We start from the raw sequence: 23,505 nt of genomic DNA, 5'->3' as shown, positions 1-23,505 counted from the left end.
AAAAAGTTTCGACTTGGCCAGGTTGGCTAGATCCGATCCATTCGAAATACATCTATGATTCAATGGTTCTCAGTATTGCGTAAATGGGAATTTTAGGATTCAGAGGAATCGCACCATTTTAATTACGTATTACATATCATCCATTTTATCAGAAAACTAAAGAATCAACAAGAGAAGACGGTCAAGAGAAGAGTTGGAAACTGTGCTTTCGTGTGGGTTTGAATAATTATTTATCGGAATTGTTTTTGGTTCATTTTAGGCGTTAATTTTTTCACGTTTGATCGTTCAACTCTTTTCCTCGCATAATTTTATCTCGCGTCGAAATCGATTCGGTGTTTAGTTCGAAAAGTGATTTCAAAGTTGACCTGTGAACTCCATAGTTGTTGATGTTGGGCATAACATATTCGTAATCATTGTAAGTGTAAAATATAGATAACAGCGAGGTATCTCTAATGATTTTAATTTTTAGAAAATGATCCTTCTTAAAAATCAGTAACCCAAGTACCTAACACTCAGTCGCTTGTCTAATATGTTTGAAAATCGCTCTTCTACGCGTAGCTAACGAAACCACGAAACAGTCTCTCGACATCTTAGTTTGTTCGGTATTTTATTTATCCGTTTGTTTCACTTTTCTTTTATTATAGAACGGGAAATAAAAGTACATTCGTAATGTATGGTAATGGCTGATTGTCCGTACAACAAGATAGCAGTCATGCAATTATTTTACGAATTGAAGCAAAAATTTCCTACCATTCCGGATCAAGTAGTGACAGACTTTATGCATCAGGTACCATAATCCTCGAGCAAATAGCTTTTCGCTTCTTCAATTAACAATCGTCGCTTAGCTCTATCGAGTGGGTGAATTCCGCGCTTGTACGATGTAAAATTTTTTTTAAAGCTGCAAACGTTTGTTTAGAACCATTAACATGATTGATTACCTTGGTATATTTTTTTCTGAATGAGTTCAGCTGTCAAAATACTCTCGAGTTTTCGTATAAACTGTTGCTCACTTCGAGCTCTCGAATGATTTCTCTGCGATATTTATTTCGGAGCTTTTAAAATTTTGTCGTGTTTCACGTATTGTTGAATATCATTCGGTTATTGGTACTATTGTGTTAGGTGTTATGACGTTGGTGTCTATAAACTACTAACTATTCATTAACAGCGAATTGAGGTATTTCGAATACGTGTTATTTCTTACGTGTAAATTCTATATTCCTTTTTTTTTCTCACTAGAGTCGAGATTGTGGAATGTTCCTATTTGAATTATAATCATAAATATGTCTAGTCAACATCGTTAGTGTGAACTTTAGCCTGTTGGTTCGAGACGCCTCCGAGTGCATTCTTGAAATATTTATCGAGCGAATTTCATGCGAATTTCTTTCTTTTTTTTTTGCAGTGACTTTGAATTGTTGAGCGCATTTGTGATCTCGTCGCGATAAAATCTAACCCCGAAATTATTTAGTCTGGTGACGGCGGCGGCGGTGATAGCGGCGACGATGTATTCTTTCGAAGGATTAAAAAATCACGTCAAGTTTAACGTTCTCTCGTCTATACTAATGAAAATTAACGACGTTGTAGCGTCTGGCGTGGCAAATGTTACATTTACGACGATGTTTTCTCTTCGGAATCGCGAGAGAAGAGGGTAGTCGCCAAAAAAATTACGTGCGAAATTAAATGGAAATATTCAATTGGGTTATAAAGATGCGTCTTCGATAAAGATACGAGTAGGAGCGATTTTTGACTAATTTCTGCGAATTTCATACGCGGGGTTATTATACCGATTCGAACGGCGAGCTTTTAAATTTAAGTATGTCGTCAGTTGTATTTATTTTTCGTGCTGTTTGAATTCTGGTAAATTTGTTAGGTTTTTTTCGACATTTAAAATTAATTTCTTACATAAAAGCGTGTTTATAACTTGGTAGCGATATTTGGCTGAGAACTGAAACATTGCCAGCGTTGACATTCTACTAACCTCATCCGTATGGACTAACACCATTTAGTTGAGAGGGAAAAAAATATCGCGTAAGAATATATTAACGTCTTTCCTTTCGAAAAGCAGAAGAAAAAAAAAGAAAGAAAACACACAGTCGGACAATAATAAACGATACGTGTTGTTTGTTTCAAGGTCCCATTGTCTCTCATTCATATTGGCCATTGGGTTATAAATGTGTTTCATTGAAAGCGTATTATGTTTACGTACTCGTATTATAACGTGGTGTTTGTTGTTTTAGGTGGCGTACAACCGAGAAGAATGCGAAAGAAAATTAATTAAGGAATATCAACGTTATCAGCTGCATAGTTACCCGATTGGCATCGTTGATAAAATGACGGAAGGAAACAAAGAACGTCCTAAAACGTTATCGCTGCAAAGTGTCGTTGATACGACTCCGACGTCGACATTTCGGCGATATTCGCGAGACGGTCGTGTTCGCGAAGCGGTCTCAATCGAAGAAGTGGAATCCGGTTCGCGAGCGTCGGACGCGGATAAAAACTACGATATGGATTTGCGGCGCGATTCGTCGATTCGTGAAAATGAAGGTGCGAAATGCGCGAGTTACGAGAAAGGTGAAGGTGATCGCGACGTAGTCGATGTTAGCGAATCGGTGAAAAATATCGAGATATCGAGTAACCAGTCGGATGTGTTTGTTAGTGATCTCAAGTTACGTTTCGAAAATGATAATTGCGGCTGCGAAAGAACTAGTTTACGTGTTCGGTATAAGAAAAATGGCGGCGGTGCTTCGCATTCGGCGCCTACGACGCCTTCCTCTTTCCAGAAGTGTATCGCGAGCGAAAACGACGCGCGGAAACATCGTTCATCGTTGACGGTAGATCGTTCGGTCGCTTCGCCGAGTTCCGAAATCAAAAGACCGTTTACGTCAGTCAATCTTACCCTGCGACCGCCGTGTTCGGAACGACAACCGGCGCCGATCAATATCCTAACCAAGGGATCCAATTTGACCTATTCTGCGTGCAGCTATAATTCCAAACAAGGCTACCAAAATCAGCTGCAAATCAGTATAAGCGAAGAAGGCAATACTACGCTGTCAGCGTCTCGTACGAAGGCACCTTCGCCTAAGGCCATTCCAACCATCGAACCTCAAGTCGAATGTGATACAGAAGTTGATGATACGTGTTCCAGTATCGTGCCGGGGTTCATTCAACCCTTATCGTCCACTACTGAAAGTAAGTCTAGTGATTTAGTCGCCGATCATGGCTGTTTATTGACTCGTAGGAATTTATTGTAATTGGATGATGAAAGTTTTCGTATTAAGTACTCATAATTCAAGACTAATTAACGTGTCGTTATGCTGACTTGCGCGCGCATCATTGCCAATATTCGCTGATTCAGAGATAAATACATATACCATATACCTGCTACTTGAGCAAGTATTAATGCTGCTGCATGTCCTCAATTCCTCATCATGTTCATCAAAAACGTAAGGTATCAAATTTCGTCGACGTCTGCGTTTGTTTAGTTGGAGATATTGTCGGTAGATATAATTGTCGTTTGTTTTGAGATTTAACGGCCCATTTCTTAGTAATTTCAACGTGTAAAATTATTGGCAACGGTCCTACGACCGAACTGCATGAAAATATGATAAAACCGAAGGAAATCCCGTAAACGCCGATACTGGGAAATTTTCTAGTCAACGGAACTGATTTGGCCATCAAGCAGGGTTGATAAAATCTCAGAATTATTCTAGGAATTTATAGAAATAGTTAATGTTCCTAGTTTCCTTCGTTTTCTAAATTCCGAGAATTTCTTGCTGTTGTGAATTTTTCTGTATTTGATGAGATTTTTGTTTCTCGAATTTTTCTGTAAATTTTTTAAAACTTGAAGTATTTTTCGTCGTGTTGTACTTACTGTAATTTTTGAATGTAACTAAATTTTACATTTACCGCGGTTTTCGGACCACAAAATTGATCAATATATTTTTATTTTTTTAAAACAAAAAGAGCAACTACATAGGTACTGAATTATGTAAAATAGTGGAGAAAAATCAGGTTCATTCTCAATGATTCCTTTTCAGAGCATCTGTTTGAAAAATTTCACTTTCAATTTTCCAAGTTGAAAAGAAAAATAAACAAACTCGAGCCATTTTTCAAAATCAGTTCCTGGTGAAAATTATTTTTGATTTCAATGCGTTGATGACTTTCATGAAAAATGAACATTCGATGAATAAATTTCTCAACTTTATCGCCAAAAATTGAAATTTTGAAGTTGACGTAAAAAGGACGGAAATCTATCGTAAGCTTCAATCGATGAAATGTAATTAATTATTATTAATCACTAATTTATTCAATTCCAAAATTAATCAACGCTTTTTTAACTTTTAATCTCTTGATTTAAATTTCTATTTCAATCGTCTTTCTAAAATGTTTGACGTCATTTCGAGACTTAATGTTATGTAATATGATAATTATAGAAAGAAATTTAATTTTGATTTCCTTTGGAGCGAAACACCTGAACTATTTTAGACCTAATTTATTTCACTAATCAGAAATTTATATATTAGTATTACATATTGATATGACGTCAACAGATTCAATGATGAATTATGACGTGAAAGGGAAATGAAGGAAGTAAGATTGAAAGGTTACATAGAAAAATGCTTCGGTAATTACGTTTTTCATTTCCAACTTTCATTTCTATGTTATTTTTCCATCATTTTAAGTGATTTCTGGTAATTGAGAAGTGACTTTATTATTGATAACAGTTTTTAAATCTTGATTCAAAGGGGAGTCCTTGTGCTCTTCACCTCCCTAGGTATGTATGTCGGAGATCTCGGTATTTCTTTATGAAATTGGAGCCGTTCATGGGGAATACCCAGGGATGTAATCTAGATAAACAAATTGATGTTTGAAACAACATCCTTGAATTAGTAGAAATCAATGTGTCATACCACTGATGTTTTGAATTTTTTTACTCGTAAGATTCCTGTCAGACATTGAAATATTTGAATGGGACTGCGATTTTTGGAAAGAGCATGGTGTGAAACCCCACTACCAAAATTCCAGCTGGCTAAATCGATTTTTCGATTCTTGAAATTTAATATCAACTCCCCCAAATTGAATTTCATCATTTCCGGCCATTCTGGAGCTTCCAGCCACGGTTTAGATTTCCTTAGAATTAAATTTCAAAATTTCTCCAGAAGACGTGGAAATTGATGTAGGCAGCTAAAAATCGAGTTGTTGCGTATTCTTGGTCTATTTAACGAGTTCATCCTCATTTATGCCGATTTCCAGACGGACCCCTCAAGTGCGTTTTTCCGACCTGCATTACGAGGGAAAAATTGGAATTTTTTTCATAGAGAAATTTTAGAAATTTGCAGAAATGATCATATTTCTTTGCCTTAAACTAACCCCGGAAATCCGAATTTCATCACTTTGAGCCTTTCTGGAGCCTCCAGTGAGATTTTAGATTTTTCCGGAAGGCAAAGAAATCAATCATTTGAACTCAACAGCTAAAAATCGAGTTTATTCAGCTACAAGTAGTTTATCCATATTTGGCCCCATTTCTAGGCTGACACCTGGGTGTGTTTTTTTGATCAGCAATCCGGCATATTTTTAATACGGTTACTGGAAAATTCTAATCGATGAAGAAGTTCGCTTAGAAATCGGATCAAATGTGGAAACCCCCTTTTTAACAAGTGGAAAGTAAGCTACAATTCAATTTCCAGCTCCCCAAATCAACTTCCATCTCTTTTGGATAAATTTTGAAATTCTGGAAGGTTGTAAACTCGCACTGGGGGCTTTAGAATCAAAAATTCGCTAATAAGCGAAAATCAATTTGGGCAACTTAGACCATGCACATTGCTCAGTGCTCTTTCTAAAGTTGCAGTCACGTTCAAATCGAAGTTGGACGACTCGAGAAGTTGCCTTGTCAGCACTTTCATGCGTTATTCGTTATTTTTTCATAATTTTTCGCTTTTTCGGCCGTGTGTAAAGCAATTTTTGAGGTATTCAGGAAAGTCAGATCAAAAAATCAACCAATATTCGACACTTAAAATTTATACGATCGAAATTAGAGGCTCTTTCAAATAATCGAATTTCGTTCACCCACTTGAGCCATGCCTTCAAACTCCTATAAATGTATATGAAAAAAAAAAAGAAAAAAAAAGTCGTTGACTCCTTGTTGATCAAAATACTCCAGAACATCTGCTACACTGATTCGTTTTAATTCATGCATAGTGCATACTCTATGTTTAGTTAAGTGTGATCATTTGGTCAGAGTGTTGGTTTTTTGTATCACAAGTAGTTTCCTTTCATCGTTCCGTGTGAAAATCCTACTCAAATTACACCAGCATTATTTCAAGCATCGCGTGGTCGTAACCAAATTGAATAATTATTTTATCAACAAGTGCTTGATTATCAATCAAATCGAACGATGTTTATAATATTAATGTAACGAATCTCCCGACGATAATTCACCAGAATGGTATTCGGTGCTAAATTTGTGCTACATACATCAAGATTCAAGACTAAGTACACAGGTGAATGTTTACCCCATAGTGAAGCCTTCCAGGTTTATCAATTAATCAATAAAGAAAAACAATGCCGCACTCATCGGTAGACCTAGACTATCATATCGTTGATAATGAGCGTATTGATTGAAAACATATGTGGTTTGCGTTAAATTACGAGCATTGTTGCCAAAATCAACAGTCTGCCATATAGTTTTTCGATGGCCTTAAATACAATGAAATAGACAAACAGAAAACGGGCGCGTTGGCGCTAAATTTGTTCAGTTTTGTCACGCATTTATCTTGTCAACGAGGCAAAACGTACACCAGACACGAGTTCGTTGAGATTATTTTTTCCTCGCTTCTGTTCTGTTCTGCTGCTCATCGCCTCAGAGTAATCGTAGATGGGATACCATCTCACCATCACGTGTACTAATTTCATCCATATTTTTATGTAGGTAGGTATTTTCCTTCTTCGTTGTTCCATCTAATTTACATTGAACTCGGTCAGTGTCCAAGGACGTCCATGAGCGAGTGCATTATTTTTTTAGGACGTATGTAGGTGGCTTATGCAGTTTTCTCGTTGTTGTATTTTAGTGCTTTTTCACTCATGACTGAAAAAAATGTGAATCTTGTGTTCTTTTTGAGGGTCAGAAGGGTCCACATCTTGGCTTTTTTGGCAATAACTTTTCAAATCGCGTAAATATTCGAAAAACGACGATTTTTTGTTACTCGTACTTATTTGTACAATTTTTTTTTCGTGAAAATTTGGTGAAAGAAAAAAAGTGATTTTCTCTTAATTCAAGCTCCTTTCCACCTGAAAAGTCCGAGATCCCAACCTCTATCCAGGCACCATTCTCCTCAGGCTCAATGCTCAACACCTACACATTGAAAGTTTAGAAAGTGAACTTTGAAGCCTGGAATTCCATTCAATTCTATTCTTCTAACTCGATTATGTGACTTACGATATTTTATTTACGCCGAAACAATTTCAGAATAATATGGTCTGAAACCTTTGCTGCTTTCTTCTATAAATTCATTCTATTTTTGACTGACGTTGAAGCCTGATTCGGGCATTTTCAACACGAATTTCACCCTCTAAAGGAAAAACATTTAAAGGTACTATTTCTGACCCGGTGTTCGCAAGATGTTGAGATGTAATTAGAAACGGGTGAAGGTTGGCAGACAGTTTTTTCACAGCTTACGTAAAAGAGCAATTTTGTTTCGCCTAATTTACCCTGTAATCAATTGTAGTACGAATTAACGCGCTACGTTGAATTTTAATATTACCATGTGCTCGAAAATTTTTCACTTCAGTAAGTACTCGTACTCGTAGAGGTAGGTGCATATAAACGACTCACCGTGTGTCATGTGTGGCGTACTTTCGCGTTTAAATTCGTAATTCCAAAGTTACATGTACTGTACGTATTTTAGGTGTCGTACTCGTACGGCGAACATTTGATCGGCATCATCCAGACGTCGCAGCCGGAGCCTCTGGATGATCCTTCTGTATTACTTCATGCCAATTTTTTGGCAAAAGGCCATAGTCGAGTTGAATAAAAGTCGCAAATTTATGACTATGTGGTTTGAAACATAGCCGATAGGCGACGATTTCTCGTCGCCAGTACATTTGTTTTTTATGTGTGATTACTATTTTTTTTCGTCTTCTGGTCTTGGAAATTTGAATGTACCGTCGGCGACGATTTGTCATTAGGCGAGACATGTTTTGGGTGCGGATTTTAAATGATAATTGATAATTATTGCCGGCAGTGATGCGAAGAAGCCAGGAGGGTTATAATTGTGAAATTTAGCCGGGCTACTGTACGGGATTTGGAGAATTTGCGAGGGAATTGGGTCAATGTGATTAAAATTATTAGAATTCGGATCAGCCGAACGGAATATCTGCGGTAGTGCGCGTGATGAATTTTTATTACGTTCGAACGCAGCTGGGGTTTGTTTGTTTTGATGAGTAAGCCGATAGTTTGGGTGTTGATTGGTGTTAGGTTAGGAGAACGTGGAATTGGTATGAGTTGTGATTTTGAATCGAAAAACTAGGTACGTTCGTTGTCACTGTGATACTTCTCACTACGTAAAACTTGTCTCAAATTTTGCATGGGACATTTCAGGTCTGGAGGGAGAGGTGCTTTAATATCAAATGCACTCAAAGATGCCAGTTTTTTCTCTCGTAATCGCTTTAAAACTTTGATTTTTGCTTTTGATCGTTTGAAGGTTTTACATTTTCTGCTATTTCCATTCCGATCTCTGATCCTAATTTATATGTACCTACCTACCTTCCCTAATTTCTTCAATATGTGTCCACTAAAGTGTCAGGAATTAAAAAAAAACTGAATTCTACAATAATCTGTCAAAAATCCATAGATTATTAAAATTATTGGAAGCAAATTGCTCAAATATGTACGAAAGTAATCTATTCAACCTCTTCCCCATCCCAAAAAAAAGAAATGTCCACCTGTTTGCAAAATGCCCTGCCAATGAAAAATTGAAATGATGAAGGTGTTGTTTGACCCCCCCCTCCCCCTCCTCTGATCCATTTTCAAAAAAAATATTGTATTGCACTCAGGAGGACATTGCAAAAGGCAAAGAATCTATGTGTAAAATTTTGGACTTGCCAAAAAAAATTTGTAAATTGTTTACAAAGTCCTGCTACTTAAGTACCTATTTTATTTCAAAATCTTATTAAATTCCATAAAATTTCTCGAAACCATTAGAAATTGCAAAAATTGCAGCATATTGAAAAAATATCAAAATTTAGGTAAGTTAATTATGTAAAATATGCAAGAAATAAGTTTGAAAATTCTAAAAATTTCTCGTACCTAATACTATTCAAAAGTTTCGAAAAATTCTTGAAAGTGGTGAAAAAGTGATGAATGGTGCCCTGGTGCCTAAAGTTTTATAAGTATGTAGTATTCCAAAAAATTGTAAGAAGCATCGAAAAAATTTATTGAAATGACCAACAAAAAAAATTATAGCAAAAAAACTGATCAGTTGATCACAAATTAGACTATCTCTCCAAATAGACCCAAATTCAAACCAAATCTTGAAAATTATGTAAAATACTGGAAAAGTTGATCACAAGGTGTTTAAAAAACGGCTTAATTGGAATATCATCCCTATCCCCTCCTTTTTTGACTCAGAAAAAAATTGTCGATTATTGCTGAATTTGTGAGGTACGAGATAAATGAACCCTGTGGTTTCTGGTTTCTGTATAGTTTTGAACCAATAGCCATTGATTCTAAAAAAAATGACCGAAGTGCAGAATTTTCTAAAATACCTACCTATGTAATTTTTTGTGAATCAACTAAAAAAGGAACCAGTCAAGGTATTGGACCCATTCAACCTCCGTTTCTGTGAAAATGGAACTTTTGGAGAGAGCAAGTTCAGTGAAGTTTCAAAGCTCTATTGTTCTCGTTGCCAAAAATTTCAGCTGCTCAAATTAGTTTTTCAATTCTTGCTGAATTTTTGAACATTTTTTCATTGAAAGCAATTAGTTTTCAGGGAAAAGATGATACTTATTTTCAAATTATGTGTTATAAAATTCTAGTAGAATTTCGTAAAAAGTTGAAGTTCAGTACTTTAGAACATGATCGATAAGGTCTTCGGGACATTTCGATTTCTCCAAAAAAAATTGAAATTAGGGGTAGGTATAAAAATTGATTGGACCCCTGAAATTAATTGGACTTCATTTACTTTTGAGGCTTTTTAGCTGAAAACTTAGGTGGGCACTATTCCAAAAAATTGCAGCCAAATCCCTCAATTTTGGGTGAAATTATATGTACTTTTCACCTATTGTTGTTGGCTCATTATAAAAATTTAATCATTTTTCAAGACGAATACCTTACTTAATTTAATCATTTACCTACATTATTTGATTGATATCCTTTGAAAATTTTGATTTCTATATTATGTTTTGTAGGCTCTAAACCTGAAAAGATTACCATTTCAAAAAATTCCCGCTAGACACCTCAATTCTGAAAAAAATTATTTTTCGTCTGTTGTTGTTGTCCGACTGAAAATTTCACGATTCTAAGCCTAATAGCTGATTTCACCATTTTACATTATTTTTTGTTCAATTTTTTCAAAACTCGAGACACAGGCACAGAATGAGGGGGGAAGGTATAGAATGCTGTTTGAATTCCACGGCTACGCCTCCATCAACTTTTTAATACAGGGATTTTTTGCACGAGTATTTAAATTTAACTAGAATATGAGAGACTGAATGAATAGTAGAACTCCCCTTGATCTCCTTCAGTACTCCGTCTAAAAAAGACGTATTTTTTTGGTAAAAATAAACCGTTCAAATAATTTTCTCTGGGTACTTTCGCGATAGATTTTTTCTCGCTGGCGTATACGTATAAGTATGTTTTCTTCGTACAATAATCGTGTTGAAAAAAAATGGGTAAAAAAGAAAGACCCGGACTCCTACATATTTCTCACCGACGCGTATATATTACAAACGACAAAACTATGGCGAATAAGTTGATGGTTGGAAGCCAAAAAAATTCAAAATATATGACGTAAAAAGCGATTATAAATAATGTGGATATTAGTTATATAAAAAGAAAGAAAAAAAATATATAAGAAATAATATAATGCTTATGTACAGGAGCGATGAATTAAGGGAGGAAATATACTAGACGCGCACGTGGTGGTGAAATTAGAAAAATTTTATCCAATTGACACGACGCCTCACACTGTATAGTCGTCCTCGTCTTCTTTTCGTGATGTTTATAAACGTGTATTTTGGCATTTTAATTACCTCCGTATACGCGAGTTTATCGCGTCACTTGACGAGTAAACGATTAATTAGAATGACTGTTATATGCATATTATACGTACTTGTAGTCTTGTTAATGGTATGGAAATTCGCGGCATGTGCGCGAATATCGTACCTATCTTTTTTGTAGACTATAAAACAATGAACACGATGTACTTATTAATTATTCGTTTTTTTCCTTCTCTGTTTGTATTTGTAGTAAGACTGCAAGAACAGATTAAACGCAAGAATATTCTGAAACGGGAACTGGATCGAGATAAATTGAAACTTCACCGGATGCGTCAAGATATCGAAACTTTAGAGATAGACTTGCAAAATAGAAGAAAAGTTCCGGTCGTTTCGAAAGAAGTAATTAATTTTGTTTTTGTTAACTATAAATATGTAGTTTGAGTGATTTGATGCTGGCCAGCATGAGTTACTTGATAAGTAGTTTCCTTTGACCCTTCGGAGGAAACAAATTTACCTACTCTCGAATACCAGCAACTTGAAGAGGAAGTTCTACTCAAACAAAGAGGTGAATCTTCTGGTGCGAGGAGAGGTGGAGGTCTGTCTTCAGAGGCCAAATACAGTACATATATTTAATAATACGTAGGTACCTTACCTGACCTAATGAATGTTAGAGGAATTTTGTGCGATCAGAACTACTGAGCTTTGTCATAGAGAATGGCCTGTGGGTCATTCTACGTCAATTCGACAAAGAAGTGGTGGTGGGGGGGGGGGTCGGTGATTTTTTTTGCAATTTTTTCTGTGGGAAGACCTTCCGAAGGGATGACCAATTGACCAATGGCGCAAATCGCAGCTCGCTATCCCTTTTTTAAAGACTGCTAGGGGGGTGTCAACGTTTTCAGTGAACTTGAAATATCATCCATGTCAGCAGTGGATTTACACGATAACCACGATACCTACCAAAATGGAACTTTTTCCGTTAGTTAGGAGTTTTGAAAGGCTTTTTGATGATATTAAAGAGCTTTAAGTGGTATCATAAAAATCAGTGTTTCCACTTTTTTTCGTACGAAAGATTGGCTCGAAAAGTTTCAAAACGTAGTTTTCATATCTTTCCGATTCTTGAAAATTCTGAAAAAAATACTTATATTTTGGACAACTTTTCATGCCAAACAACATACCTATTTAAAAATTTGGATGGCGTTATTCATAAAGTTGATTTTAAAAAATTGAAAGTTATCGAAAAAAATGTGATTTTTTGATTTGAAACATGGCAAATAGTTTTGATTGGTGAAGTTGACTCATTTGACCCCTGCTATTACGTATCTGTTGAAAAAGTTGAAAAACCCCTCTCACTCGTTGAAATGAACATTCGAAAAAATTCAATTTTCAATTCTAAACATCAAAAAAAGTTTGAATTTATTCAGTTGCCTTATTTTTACCTCCTTCTGACGTATTTCACGAAAAAGTTGATAAAAATTACACTCATAGCAAAAAATAAGTTGAAATTCGTTTTTTTTTGAATTTTTGAAGAAGATGATCATTTTTTTCTTCAAGTAAAAATAAATCAGCCAAATTGAAATAATACGAAATTATTTTTCACTTGTATGCTTTGCGAATTCTGCGTAATCAAGGAAGCTCAATGCTGAATTTATGAGAAAGAGTTCAAATTAGAATAGAAAAAAAATTATAAATTTTGTTTTCGGAAATCAACCTACGCTCGTTTATAAATTTGCCGATTATGGAAACTACTATTACTGGGAAGGAGGAAGTTTCAGATGAATTTCACAGTGATTATATTTGATGACGTAGATGGTACACGCATATATCTTTATTCTGATAATGAAATAGAGTATTTACGTACTTATATCGTGTGATTATACATATGTTTCGGAATGAATGACGTAGGTACTAAGTACATATAAATTTACGTAAGTTTAGGTATGTACCCACTCGAAATTGAGAAAGATAGATCAAGAAATTTAATCCTTTGAGAAGATGAGAATAAAATTTTTGTACAACATGACGCGAAAGAACCGACTAATCCTCATTATCGTTGCGTAATTTGCAAAAAATGTTTGCGTTTGTTACTTGGATTCAGTTAAGTGCATAAATCTTCACCGAGAGAGTTTCAGATGAAAGTTTCAGTACAAATTTTTTAGTTTCAATCTAAACTCGGGTGAACAGAGCTATTTTTCATTCAAAAAAAAAATGGTCAAAAATGCATAAAAATTGCATTCAAAGCGGAATAGAGAATGCAATTGTGTCGGGTGTTATGGGGAAAAATCAGATCAAGAGACCCCCCCCTCACCCCCCCCTCCCCCATTCCCCGCATAAATCCGTCGAGTTTTTTGTTACTACGATTACATACCCAAAATCACCTCTGGTGAGGTTCCCTGGGGTGGGTCGTTTTCAACTTTTTTCGAAATTTGAATTGTATTTTTGCCAAACATAATATTCAAATGACCTCAACAAGATGCGAATAAAATTCAAATTGTTAATAGGTCCTCATTTAACCCTCTCCTGGACTAAAACTTCAAGTTTGAAAGATTCTAACATTTTCAAATGTTTCGATTTCAAAAAAAAAAAAAAAAAACAATCAGGCGATTTCTTTATGTTTTTAGTAGGCAAGGCTGTTGTTATTTTCTTAGATGGTGAAATTTGAATTGAGCCACTGTGATGATTGTGGATCTCATAAAAAAAATTGTAAAAAAAATCCCACACACAGAAAATTTTAATTTTTTCAACACTGGAGGAAGGTGGAGGGGAGGTGGGTGATTAAACATGTACATACCCTAAATATCAGGAATTTTTCTGCGTCTTGTTGAGTTTATTTATCCTCAAAGAGGTGACATTTTCGCGTCGACCTAGGCCATTGCGATCAAGATCCAAGACCACTTTTAAGGTCCTATAGAGCGGTTGAAAATTTGCAGATCACTTAATTTTGAATAAATTAATGTTTTGAAATTTTTTTCCCTCACTCCAATAGAGCCAGAACAAGGAAATGATTGTATCATTTCTGAAATGAGGAAAAAAATGTGGAATGCAGTGATGGCAATTCTTTGGTCACTTTTGAGAATTTCAGAAAAATTGAGTCGACTTAATATATGTAGCGTGTTTAATTTGGAGTGAAACGTGAATTTCGGATTTCCAATTTCATTTGATGAAATTTTGTGGAAATTTCAAGTTTCAAAATCTTCTGGAGGCTCCAGAATAGCTCAAAATGGTTCGAAACAGTTTCCAATCGAGTTGGCAGGTCGTAGATATGGTATATTCCGAATTTAAGCTTTCTGGCTCAATTTGGTAAAATTTTGATTTTTAAAAATGCATCAAAAATTGAAAAATACACTTTTGTTACTGAAATTTTGACTGGTGATAAATTTTTACAAGCTCTTTCGATTCAGCTTCTTCCAGTTCAGAAAATTCCGTGCGAGCAATATCTGCGATTTCGGCTGACCTGTCATTCAAAATGGACACTATTTTAGAGCCTACTTTTTTTTTGCAATTTTGCTTTAAACTGTTCCTCAGGATGTCCTCTTTAAGAGATAAAAGTTGTCCCAGAGAACCGAAGGGGGTGCACTTATTCCTATTGTAATATGCCAAACTAATGATGATAGAAGCCAATATTGGACGAATTTCAATTCTATCCCATGTCACATTTGGAATCAACGTTACAGAGGTCAAGAGTAAAGAACCAAAACCACTGAAACTGCCAATTAATAAAAACAAAAACCAATAAGTAGGTACACGTGAAAAGTAAAAACCAAAAACAAAATTAATTCTGTCGTTTTCAAAATTTCTTCTTTTGAATTCGGCTGACTGGCTTTTGATTCTGTTTGCACGGGAGCAGCTAAAGACAATCAAAATTCTCAATTAGACCACAATCCTATGAAGGTACCGCCGATTCCATTCAAAAACCGCAGTTTTAAAATTGTCACTTCGTTTGTACAAAGAGGAGAGGGGAAGGATTAGGGTAAGTTGTTTTCCAACATTTTTTGAAATGTGATGGAACTTGGAGAAAAATCATGGACCATTATCTCTCCTCCAGGAGCACCTTCGAAGCTATAAAAAAATTCTGAGTGCTTTCAACTCAAAATGAAGGCCTCCCTTGAATTTTGTTGAAATCCTACTTTTTTAAATTCCAAATCTGGCATTACTTGAGGTGAGGAGGATGAAGTCGGAGGGGAAAAAATTTGAATCTTGTGCTTTATCGATATGTATTTGTTTCTGATGTTGTTAATATCTCTAGTTATCTCCCCCTCCCCTCCCCTCCCCAATGACATTAGTGATGACTGCGATGAAGTAGAAAATGGGACTGTTTAATACCATGAATTTCATTCTTAAAAAATACTGAATTTTTCAAATGTATTATTGTAAAATGATTTGTTGCCCCGTTGATATATTCTGATGCAAAAAAGTTCATAAAAAATAGCTGTTGCATAATCAAACCGAAATCATTGGTACTTGGAAAGTAGAACGATAACCCATAAAATTATGTTTTCCATTCACGAAAAATCTAAAATCATTCCAACTTTCTAAACACGAAAAAATCTTGTTTTCAACGTGACACGATCTATTTTATACGAGACATCTAGGAATTTTTTGCAAACTGGTATTTGGTGGTTCGACTGCACTGCAGCGACAGCATTCGCGTTTAATGAGACATTTAAAATGAGAGAAAAAACTCATTTACATTGTACGAACGTATGCTTAAAAATAAATTGTGCATAAGTGCAACGGAGTAGGGTACCTTACCTATTAGAAAGGAGGAAAAAAATTGAATCCCTAACATTTTGAAGCGTATAAGCTCGATGGTTGTGTCGTCGATGTCCTTGAACTTAAGTGAACTTCGCAAGTATTCTAGGTACTAAGTACATATTTTCGTGTTAATTAAATTGTCATAGTGTGTAGCCTTAATTACCATTTCTGGTCTATAAATATATAACGAATGGGTAAATGTGTCGGCGTCGTTGTTTTTGGCACATGTGCTATCGAGCTACATTATTTAAGAGTATATAAAGGTATGAAACACTTTTTAATCTATGGTTCGAGGGTTTTATAATGGATGGTGAATTCGAATGTGTGGAGTGAATTGTAGCATGCACGAGATTTCAGCCGAGAGGGTACACCGTACACAGTTTGCGAAACTGGCATATGTGTTGAAAGAAGATCCGAAAATCGCGGCGTGAAAAAAAAAGCGCGGATGTTGGTCGGATATGTGTGGATTAGGTTGTGACAGGAAACGCGAAATTTTTTCTACAGCTATGCGACATCGTTATAACAAGAAATTTTCTCCGAAATAGGCTCAAAGGAATCGGAATACTTGGGCGAACCAACGCGTTTTATTAATGAAAATTATTTCATCGCGACAAATGCGCGATAAAGATGCGTATTGTAATAGTTTCTCTGGTAAATAAGACGTAACTTAATGAATTAAAACGTTACTAAGAGATAATATAATATACATACTACATGTACATACGACATATACGGGGAGAGATATCGGATGTATGCCAAATGAGGGGGTGGTTCGACTATAGCTGTGGTATGCATAGCGAAATTTTTACTGCCATTCAAAAAGTTTAGGTGATAGTGTCACGGACTATATCTCTGAAATTAGATTATAATTCCCATATAGTGGAATGTTCTACGGTGGGGTTTTCTTTTCTTTCCCTTTCTTTCTTTTTTCTCGGTGCGAAATTGCGAATGTCGTGTGTACTATAACTATATTGTGTACGAGTAGGTACCTCTACGTACCTCCTGCCTACATGTGTGAAAATATTTGCTGCAAAACGCGCGAGTTTCATTATTTTCGAAGCTTGCCTACGCAACTTTTCACACCTTCTGATTTTGTGTACATTTCTACGTACGTACGTAGTACGTACGATATTCTACACATACGACTTGTTCTCTTCTGAGAAATGCATCTTTTAATAGGTTTGATATCATTAGCGAAATTTCTACCAGAGCGTTCCGTCACTCGTAATTTTTTTGCCTTGATTTTTATTTCAGCGGATGAGGTTTTCTCTGAAGTGTTTCGAGGAGTAGAATGCTTCGTCGTATTTATTGCTCGGATTTAGTGGATGGAGGTTTTACCGTAGTAGCGTACCGTTGTTTATCTGTGTATGCAGATTTTATTTTCGCCGAATTTTGTAGAATTTTTATTTAAAAATAAGCGTTACTCGAGATATCGTGGGATGAGGCTATTTGGGAAATTTTTCACATTTTTGTTTTCATTTTCAGTGCCTATTTTTTATACGACCGTAGACACTTTCTCGGAATATTCGGATCTTAGAATGAGAACAATATTGGAATTTTTTATTTGTTTACAAGTGTTTATGGTATCCCAAAATGCGCGTTTAGTGATACCGATATTGAAAATTTTAAATTGTTTTTACGTACCAATTTTAAATAGAAGAAAATGCGCTTACCAAGGGTGAAAAAACTCGTAAATTTTCAGGAAAAAGTATTAGACAGGTTTTCAAAACGACGTGAAAAAGTTGGAAAGTGCAGTTGGTCCAAATGTTGCAGTGTGTTCGAAAAATTGAACCCATTTTCGAATTGAACCCTCTCGAGTCAGTAATAATCGATGTCCCGTTGTCCCTCTCAACTTTTAAAATTGATTCAAATTTTTAATGTTTTTGGAGACCACCTGTGACTCCAGAGTTTTTGAGATCTTACTTTAAAAATTATTTTTCTAGAAAGGGGTATTTTTTTCATCAATCAAGTATTTCGTTTTGTTTCTCTTCGTTTTCTTCAAAAGACCTTCAGTTTTTTCAAAAAAAATGTAAGTACGAAAAAATATAGGGAAACGTGTGTAGTGTAGAGTATATGCGAGCCGCAGAGTGTATAGTGTATGTTATTAAGTAAACATATTTCCATTCCATTCGTTCCAACTGTTTATTGATTTATGTATATATATGTACTTACTTATCTTGACGTATTTCTTTCTGTTACAGATCTTAGCTTTAAGAGCGGAAGTTCGTACTTTACAAATGGCCTGTGCTCAAATCAATGATCAAATAGATATGGCCGAACAACCCTGCAACATGTATTTACCTGCTGGTAAGTTCCCATATAATAACGATCGAGTATTTTTTATTTACAAAAGAAGTATGTACTCAATGTGAAGAATATTTTCATTCAGGCTTTAGGGTTATCCACAGAGTTGTCAATTTTTCCTTTTCATTGTTTAGTTTAACCTAAGGGTGTCTTGAACTTGGAAAATTACCTAACCCCTCCCCTTCCCATTAAAAAGTTAATGATCTTTCAAGATTTTTAATCCCTTGAGATGGTTCCAATCGCATAAATATTTATGAGAATAAACAATCGAATGACAAATATCCCTCTAGCCCTCCCATTTTGAAAAAAATCGTAACTGAGAGAACTACGTGAAACGAAGTTTAAAAAGTGAATAATTTTCAAAATTGACGTGTCACTTTGTATTTTTACCATATCCAAACAATTTTTCAGAATATGTATAGGGGAAGGGTGCAGAGGCAATAAAAATCAGTAGCCAAAAAAATTACTAAATTTTTATTAAGACGACCAGTCGACCATTAGTACTTTCGGAAACCTAACAAAGGACTCGTTTTTTCAATATTTCCGTATTTTGGCCATGTTCAAAAGCATAGATGAGAAGGGATGGGGGTTCGGGGGTGTCGGATCGATAAAATGGGGACCCCTCCCTCCTTATGCAACGCCACCCCCTCCCCCGAAGTAGATATCCAATTTTGGAAATTAATTTGCTAGAAAAAAAATCGAAAAGGGTCTTCACTCTTCAATTTTTCAAATGTTTCAACACTTTGGAGGATCTCCAGCCAGGTTTCCATGTTGGGGAAATAAATTGCATTGAAGAGTGTAATAGCATACCTTGACCAATTGACCAAATCACAAAAAATTTGAGCTTTCAACGAAAAATCATTTTGGAAAATGAAAGTTTTGAAAAAGCCAAATCCTTTATTATTTCCAAGAAAAAAGGAACAAATTACTTGATACAGTATAAGTTGTAAATTTTTTTCAAAAATAATTCAATAACATAAGTTAAGTACATATTAGAGATCATACGTCAAAAGCACTTTTTGAAAACATTCTATAAAAATAAATAAGAAAAAAAATAATAATAACAATAGTAAAAAAAAGGTCATCTGGCATTTCCCCATTTGAGCAAAAATGAAAACTTGTTGAAAGAAATGCTCTTGTCCTAAAAATAAAGAAAACAAAACTCTAGGCTGCAAAGATAGGATTTTTTATCAAGTCATAAAATTTTTCTGGGAATCGGCGAATACAAATTCGTCTGCAAGTTCAGTCTGTCATTTCGTTTATGCTATGGATTTGTGTTTTTCTTTTCTATGTATTCATCTCTAAGATAATCTTCATATTCCGACATCTGATTCAGTGGTAAAATACTTGAATGAATGTTGACCACTTTTCTAACCTCCCAAAAAATTGAATTTCTGATCTGGTTTTTCAAACCAAAAAAAGTCCTGCTGTTTTCCTGTCTTTGAATCAAACTTCAAAATGTTCTTTTTCATTCTTTTTTTCTTTCAAAATTTTGATTTTTTTCATAATTTTCAGAAATATAAAAATTTTTGCCTGAAAACATTTGAAAAAAATATCTATACTATTCAGACTTCGAAATTTTCGATTTTTGTTTTCTTTTTTCCAAAATTTTGATTTCTCTTTTTTTTTTGAAGTGGAAAAATGTTGAGTCTGATAAATGTCCTCCCCTCCACTTTTCTAGCCTCCCAAAAAATCGAATTTCTGAAAAAATCTTGCTAAAAGATCTGGTTCCTGTCTTTGAATCAAACTTCAAAATTTTATTTTATTTTTTTTCTCTTTAAAAATTTTGATTTTTTAAAATAATTTTCAGATAAAAATTTTTGTCTGAAAATATTTGAAAAAATGTCTATTCAGACTTCGAAATTTTCGATTTTTGTTTTCTTCTTTTTCCAGAATTTTGATTTCTCCCATTTTTTTTTTTTTTTTTTTTTTTTGAAGAGGAGAAATTTTGAGTCTGATAAATGTTCTCCCCTCTCTCTGATTGTGAGTTGAAACATTGCTTCTGCAAGTTGTCCTGTTTATTAGGCCCCTTGTTGAAATTAAATGTCACCAGAGAAGCAACGTTTTGCCCTGTAATTTTTGACAGTTTAATTTTTTCCATACAATAATACAATTTTTGGACCGTTTTGGAAAATTTATAACCTTGTTGAATGCTTAATTTCTCAACTGTACAGCTTATTTTTTTGTAAACTATCGTAGAGAATTCTTCAAAATCTACTTTTGGATGATGGTAGGTTTCTTGTTAGATAATACTTGTAGGTACTTGTTTTGTAACAAAGATTCCTGTGTTTTAAAATGAACCTACATTACCTATCTGGTAAAAAGAGAGTCACTCAAATATGGCTTTCACGTTTTGCACGTCGAACTCACGCATTCTAGGAATTTTTCAAGTTGTTTGATTACTCGAGTGGTATTTAGATAAAGGTAAAAAACAAGAGTGCCTGTACCAGGTACTTATTGGGATTGGGAGTTTCGTGGTTTACGTGGGCGATCGGCGTTGATTTGGCCCTCATTTCTAACCAATTGCTGTGGTACATATCTTTTTTCATACCCCTTCCTTCCCCTAATGTTTTCTTTCCTCAAAATTACTGCATCAATTATAATTATGAAAACAATGTAAATCATACAAAAAATATATGATTTGATTTTTGATATTAATTGAATCGTTATTTTCCAGCTGTCGATAATGGTAATTGGACATGTCTTATGTGTACGTTCAAGAATCATCCGATGTTACCAAAATGTGAGCAATGTGATATGGCCAAAGCCGAGTTCAGTTTATTACCGAATATTATCAGACCACATACAGCTTCACCACAGTTACCAGCCATACATCCTCGCGTGTAGATAGACTAGAAAAATTCGTGTGGTTATGGTAAGTAGGTGTTGATGTTTGAAAAATGTTAATTTGAAATAATGAAATTACGAGTAAATTATTATAACTTTTGAAAATGTTTACAGGTTTTTTACTTTGTTTTCACGATGTTTTAACCAAGAATTGAATGGTTACATTGCCGGTTGAATCGTTCACGTGAATTGTATCAAGAGTCAAGACGACGCGACGGTTCGGATTCGAAGCTGTACAGATGAAGATTGGTTAAAATTTGAAGACTTCGTATATCTTTTACATTCCTCGATATTTATTAACCGTTTTGTTGTTAGTCGTGTCACGAGATAATGTCAACACTAGGGTTTCGATTTCGAAACGGGTGAAAGTTATATAAAATTATTTTTTCGAAAGGTAGTTATGTGTATGGCGCAATATTAAACATTAAGTTCCTATTGTAAATTTTTTTCGTTTTGTTTCATTTTTTTTTCTTTTTTTGTTATTGCGTATTGTTAAAGTTGGGGTTATTTTACCTGTTTCACGCGAAGGTAGTTTTATTTTGAATTCGAAGAAAATTATTTTGATTAATGAATAATAGATGATTTTATTCAAAAGAGCTTTTAATGTTTCATGTCTTTCATAATGTTCTCATTTACCGAAAACTTTTCCAAAGCAATAATTAGGTATTCACATTTACGTGCCTAATAAATGGAGTATGATTGAAAAGTACAATCGTACGATATTGTTGAAAAACGAATTATTTATTTAGACGAAACTCTATTTAAAATAATGATTTGATCGTTTCGATAATAGAAAAAATTGTCTTCCTAGACGAGCTTTATTCTGAATCCGGTATTTAAGGATACACTTTCATTTTTATAAGTATTTTATTATTGTATAATGAACTTATTGAATTTATTATATGACCGATGTGAAGTTGTCGGTTTTTTTGTGTTGTTCTTACTTGATATTTTATTCAAAGAATTAAATAAAATTGTATAATTTTATTGAAAATTTAATTTGCGTTTCAATTTATATACAAAATATGTACAAAATACTCTAAAAATACATGATTTTAGAACCCATGGGATCCTAAGCGAATGGCGATAATTTCAACTATATAAAATCGATTAGATCATAATGATCATAATTTTCAAATTTATTTTCATTAAAAGTTCGTCTTATAAGTTATAATCCATCACAACGAAATCATTTCAGTGACTGGACATCAAATATACGTAAATCGACCTGTACAATTGCAAATAAAAATATAATTCAAACAGCCGTTCCTCTTTCCAAGTTCTGTTTAATTTCCAACGTATGTTCTCCGTAAAATCTTTCCAGTTTCTTGTTGAATTTCGCATTACGCTCGTTGATGTAATCAATATCTTCGTCGTCGTTATGCGCTCTTCTTCTACTGTATTTCTCACGTTTATCGATCCTGTAATGCAAGAAAGACAAATGAATTGTATTCTTGATTTATTTGTAATGATAATTGATAAGAAATATGTAACTAGAAATGACGTACTGTTTCTGTAAATCTTCAACCATTCTATCGATGCTTTCTTTGGAATCTTTATGCAGCCCTTGTAAAATGGTATTTCTGTCACCGTAGAAAGCTCCACCCAAAGTTTCCTTCTGTCTTTCGTATTCGTCCATATTGGGTTTGATTTGTTTCACGAGACGATTATACTGACGAATTGTCGCTTGCTCGAAATCAGCGAATCCAGTGTCAGGGTTCTTTTTCTTTTTCTTCTTTTCAAGCGCTTCAGCTTCGCTTGCGGTGACGTTGAGTAATTTAACTCGATCGAAGTCTTCACCCTTGAATTATTAAATAATGGTAATGAAATAACAGCGTTTAATAATTATATTTTCAATATGGTACGTGCACTGCTTACCTTCTTCTTGGCATCTTCACGTTGGGTTTCATCATTCAAGATCCATTCAGCTCGACGTTTTCTAGCTTCCCAATTGATAGGTAATGAGTGTCTCAATTCTTCTTCCTTGACTGCCTCGTGATTTAGACGTCTAGCTTCATTCTGAAACAGTACATTTTTCAGAATCTGATAGTTTATGGTGGTTTTTGAGCGAAAATATCAACTTACTCGTTGAGTGTGTAAATCACGTAAACGTTTAAGGCGTTCGGCGTTTCTTTCTTGAAATGATAGGTTTTTCGATAACGTTTTATCTTGTTCTTCTGACATGTTGAAAAGTACACAAATAACACCACAATCCAGATATTTTAATTTTTTAGAAAGAAAATGAAATGAAAACGTCGCTTATCACTTCCTTTTTCCAATATTTTCATTTCCAAATAGAGCAACGTTGCCACAGAATATTGCAATGTTGCAATTATGTCCGACCAATGAAATTCTTTAATTTTATGACGTCTTGAAACTTTGCACCAATGA

General features: G+C 34.6%; 2 protein-coding genes across 3 annotated transcripts; one reads left to right on the top strand and one right to left on the bottom strand.

Annotated features, from left to right (window-relative positions):
- The first annotated feature begins 96 nt into the window (after positions 1 to 96).
- On the top strand, positions 97 to 22,113 carry LOC135835870 (uncharacterized). Of its 2 annotated transcripts, XM_065350331.1 has the most exons (7): positions 97 to 415; positions 645 to 787; positions 2,235 to 3,186; positions 11,462 to 11,610; positions 18,165 to 18,270; positions 20,945 to 21,142; positions 21,229 to 22,113. In XM_065350331.1, the coding sequence occupies exons 2-6, from the start codon at positions 674 to 676 to the stop codon at positions 21,112 to 21,114; spliced, it is 1,491 nt and encodes a 496-aa protein (XP_065206403.1). In that variant the 5' UTR covers positions 97 to 415; positions 645 to 673; the 3' UTR covers positions 21,115 to 21,142; positions 21,229 to 22,113. The 2 variants fall into 2 exon arrangements, with proteins under 2 accessions (XP_065206403.1, XP_065206404.1); XM_065350332.1 differs by lacking the exon at positions 645 to 787.
- LOC135835875 (pre-mRNA-splicing factor SYF2) lies at positions 22,084 to 23,406 on the bottom strand. The gene is made up of 4 exons (XM_065350341.1): positions 23,200 to 23,406; positions 22,993 to 23,133; positions 22,623 to 22,915; positions 22,084 to 22,535 (listed from the first exon to the last, which is right to left on the bottom strand). The coding sequence occupies exons 1-4, from the start codon at positions 23,296 to 23,298 to the stop codon at positions 22,370 to 22,372; spliced, it is 699 nt and encodes a 232-aa protein (XP_065206413.1). The 5' UTR covers positions 23,299 to 23,406; the 3' UTR covers positions 22,084 to 22,369.
- Positions 23,407 to 23,505: the final 99 nt, after the last annotated feature.

This window comes from Planococcus citri, chromosome 2 (genome assembly GCF_950023065.1).
Source record: "Planococcus citri chromosome 2, ihPlaCitr1.1, whole genome shotgun sequence".
Taxonomy (NCBI): Eukaryota; Metazoa; Arthropoda; class Insecta; order Hemiptera; family Pseudococcidae; genus Planococcus; species Planococcus citri.
The sequence above is the reverse complement of the archived record's forward strand: the minus strand, read 5'-3'. Positions and strand labels throughout refer to the sequence as shown.

Bases quoted from the DNA above. Each gene is read 5' to 3' on its own strand.
- LOC135835870 (XM_065350331.1), top strand. From the start codon at position 674: ATGGTAATGGCTGATTGTCCGTACAACAAGATAGCAGTCATGCAATTA. The intron at 3,187-11,461 runs GTAAGTCTAGTG...TTGTATTTGTAG, and splicing joins CTTATCGTCCACTACTGAAA to TAAGACTGCAAGAACAGATT. The intron at 11,611-18,164 runs GTAATTAATTTT...TTTCTGTTACAG, and splicing joins TTCCGGTCGTTTCGAAAGAA to ATCTTAGCTTTAAGAGCGGA.
- LOC135835875 (XM_065350341.1), bottom strand. From the start codon at position 23,298: ATGTCAGAAGAACAAGATAAAACGTTATCGAAAAACCTATCATTTCAA. The intron at 23,134-23,199 runs GTAAGTTGATAT...GTACTGTTTCAG, and splicing joins GTGATTTACACACTCAACGA to AATGAAGCTAGACGTCTAAA. The intron at 22,916-22,992 runs GTAAGCAGTGCA...TAATAATTCAAG, and splicing joins GTGAAGATGCCAAGAAGAAG to GGTGAAGACTTCGATCGAGT.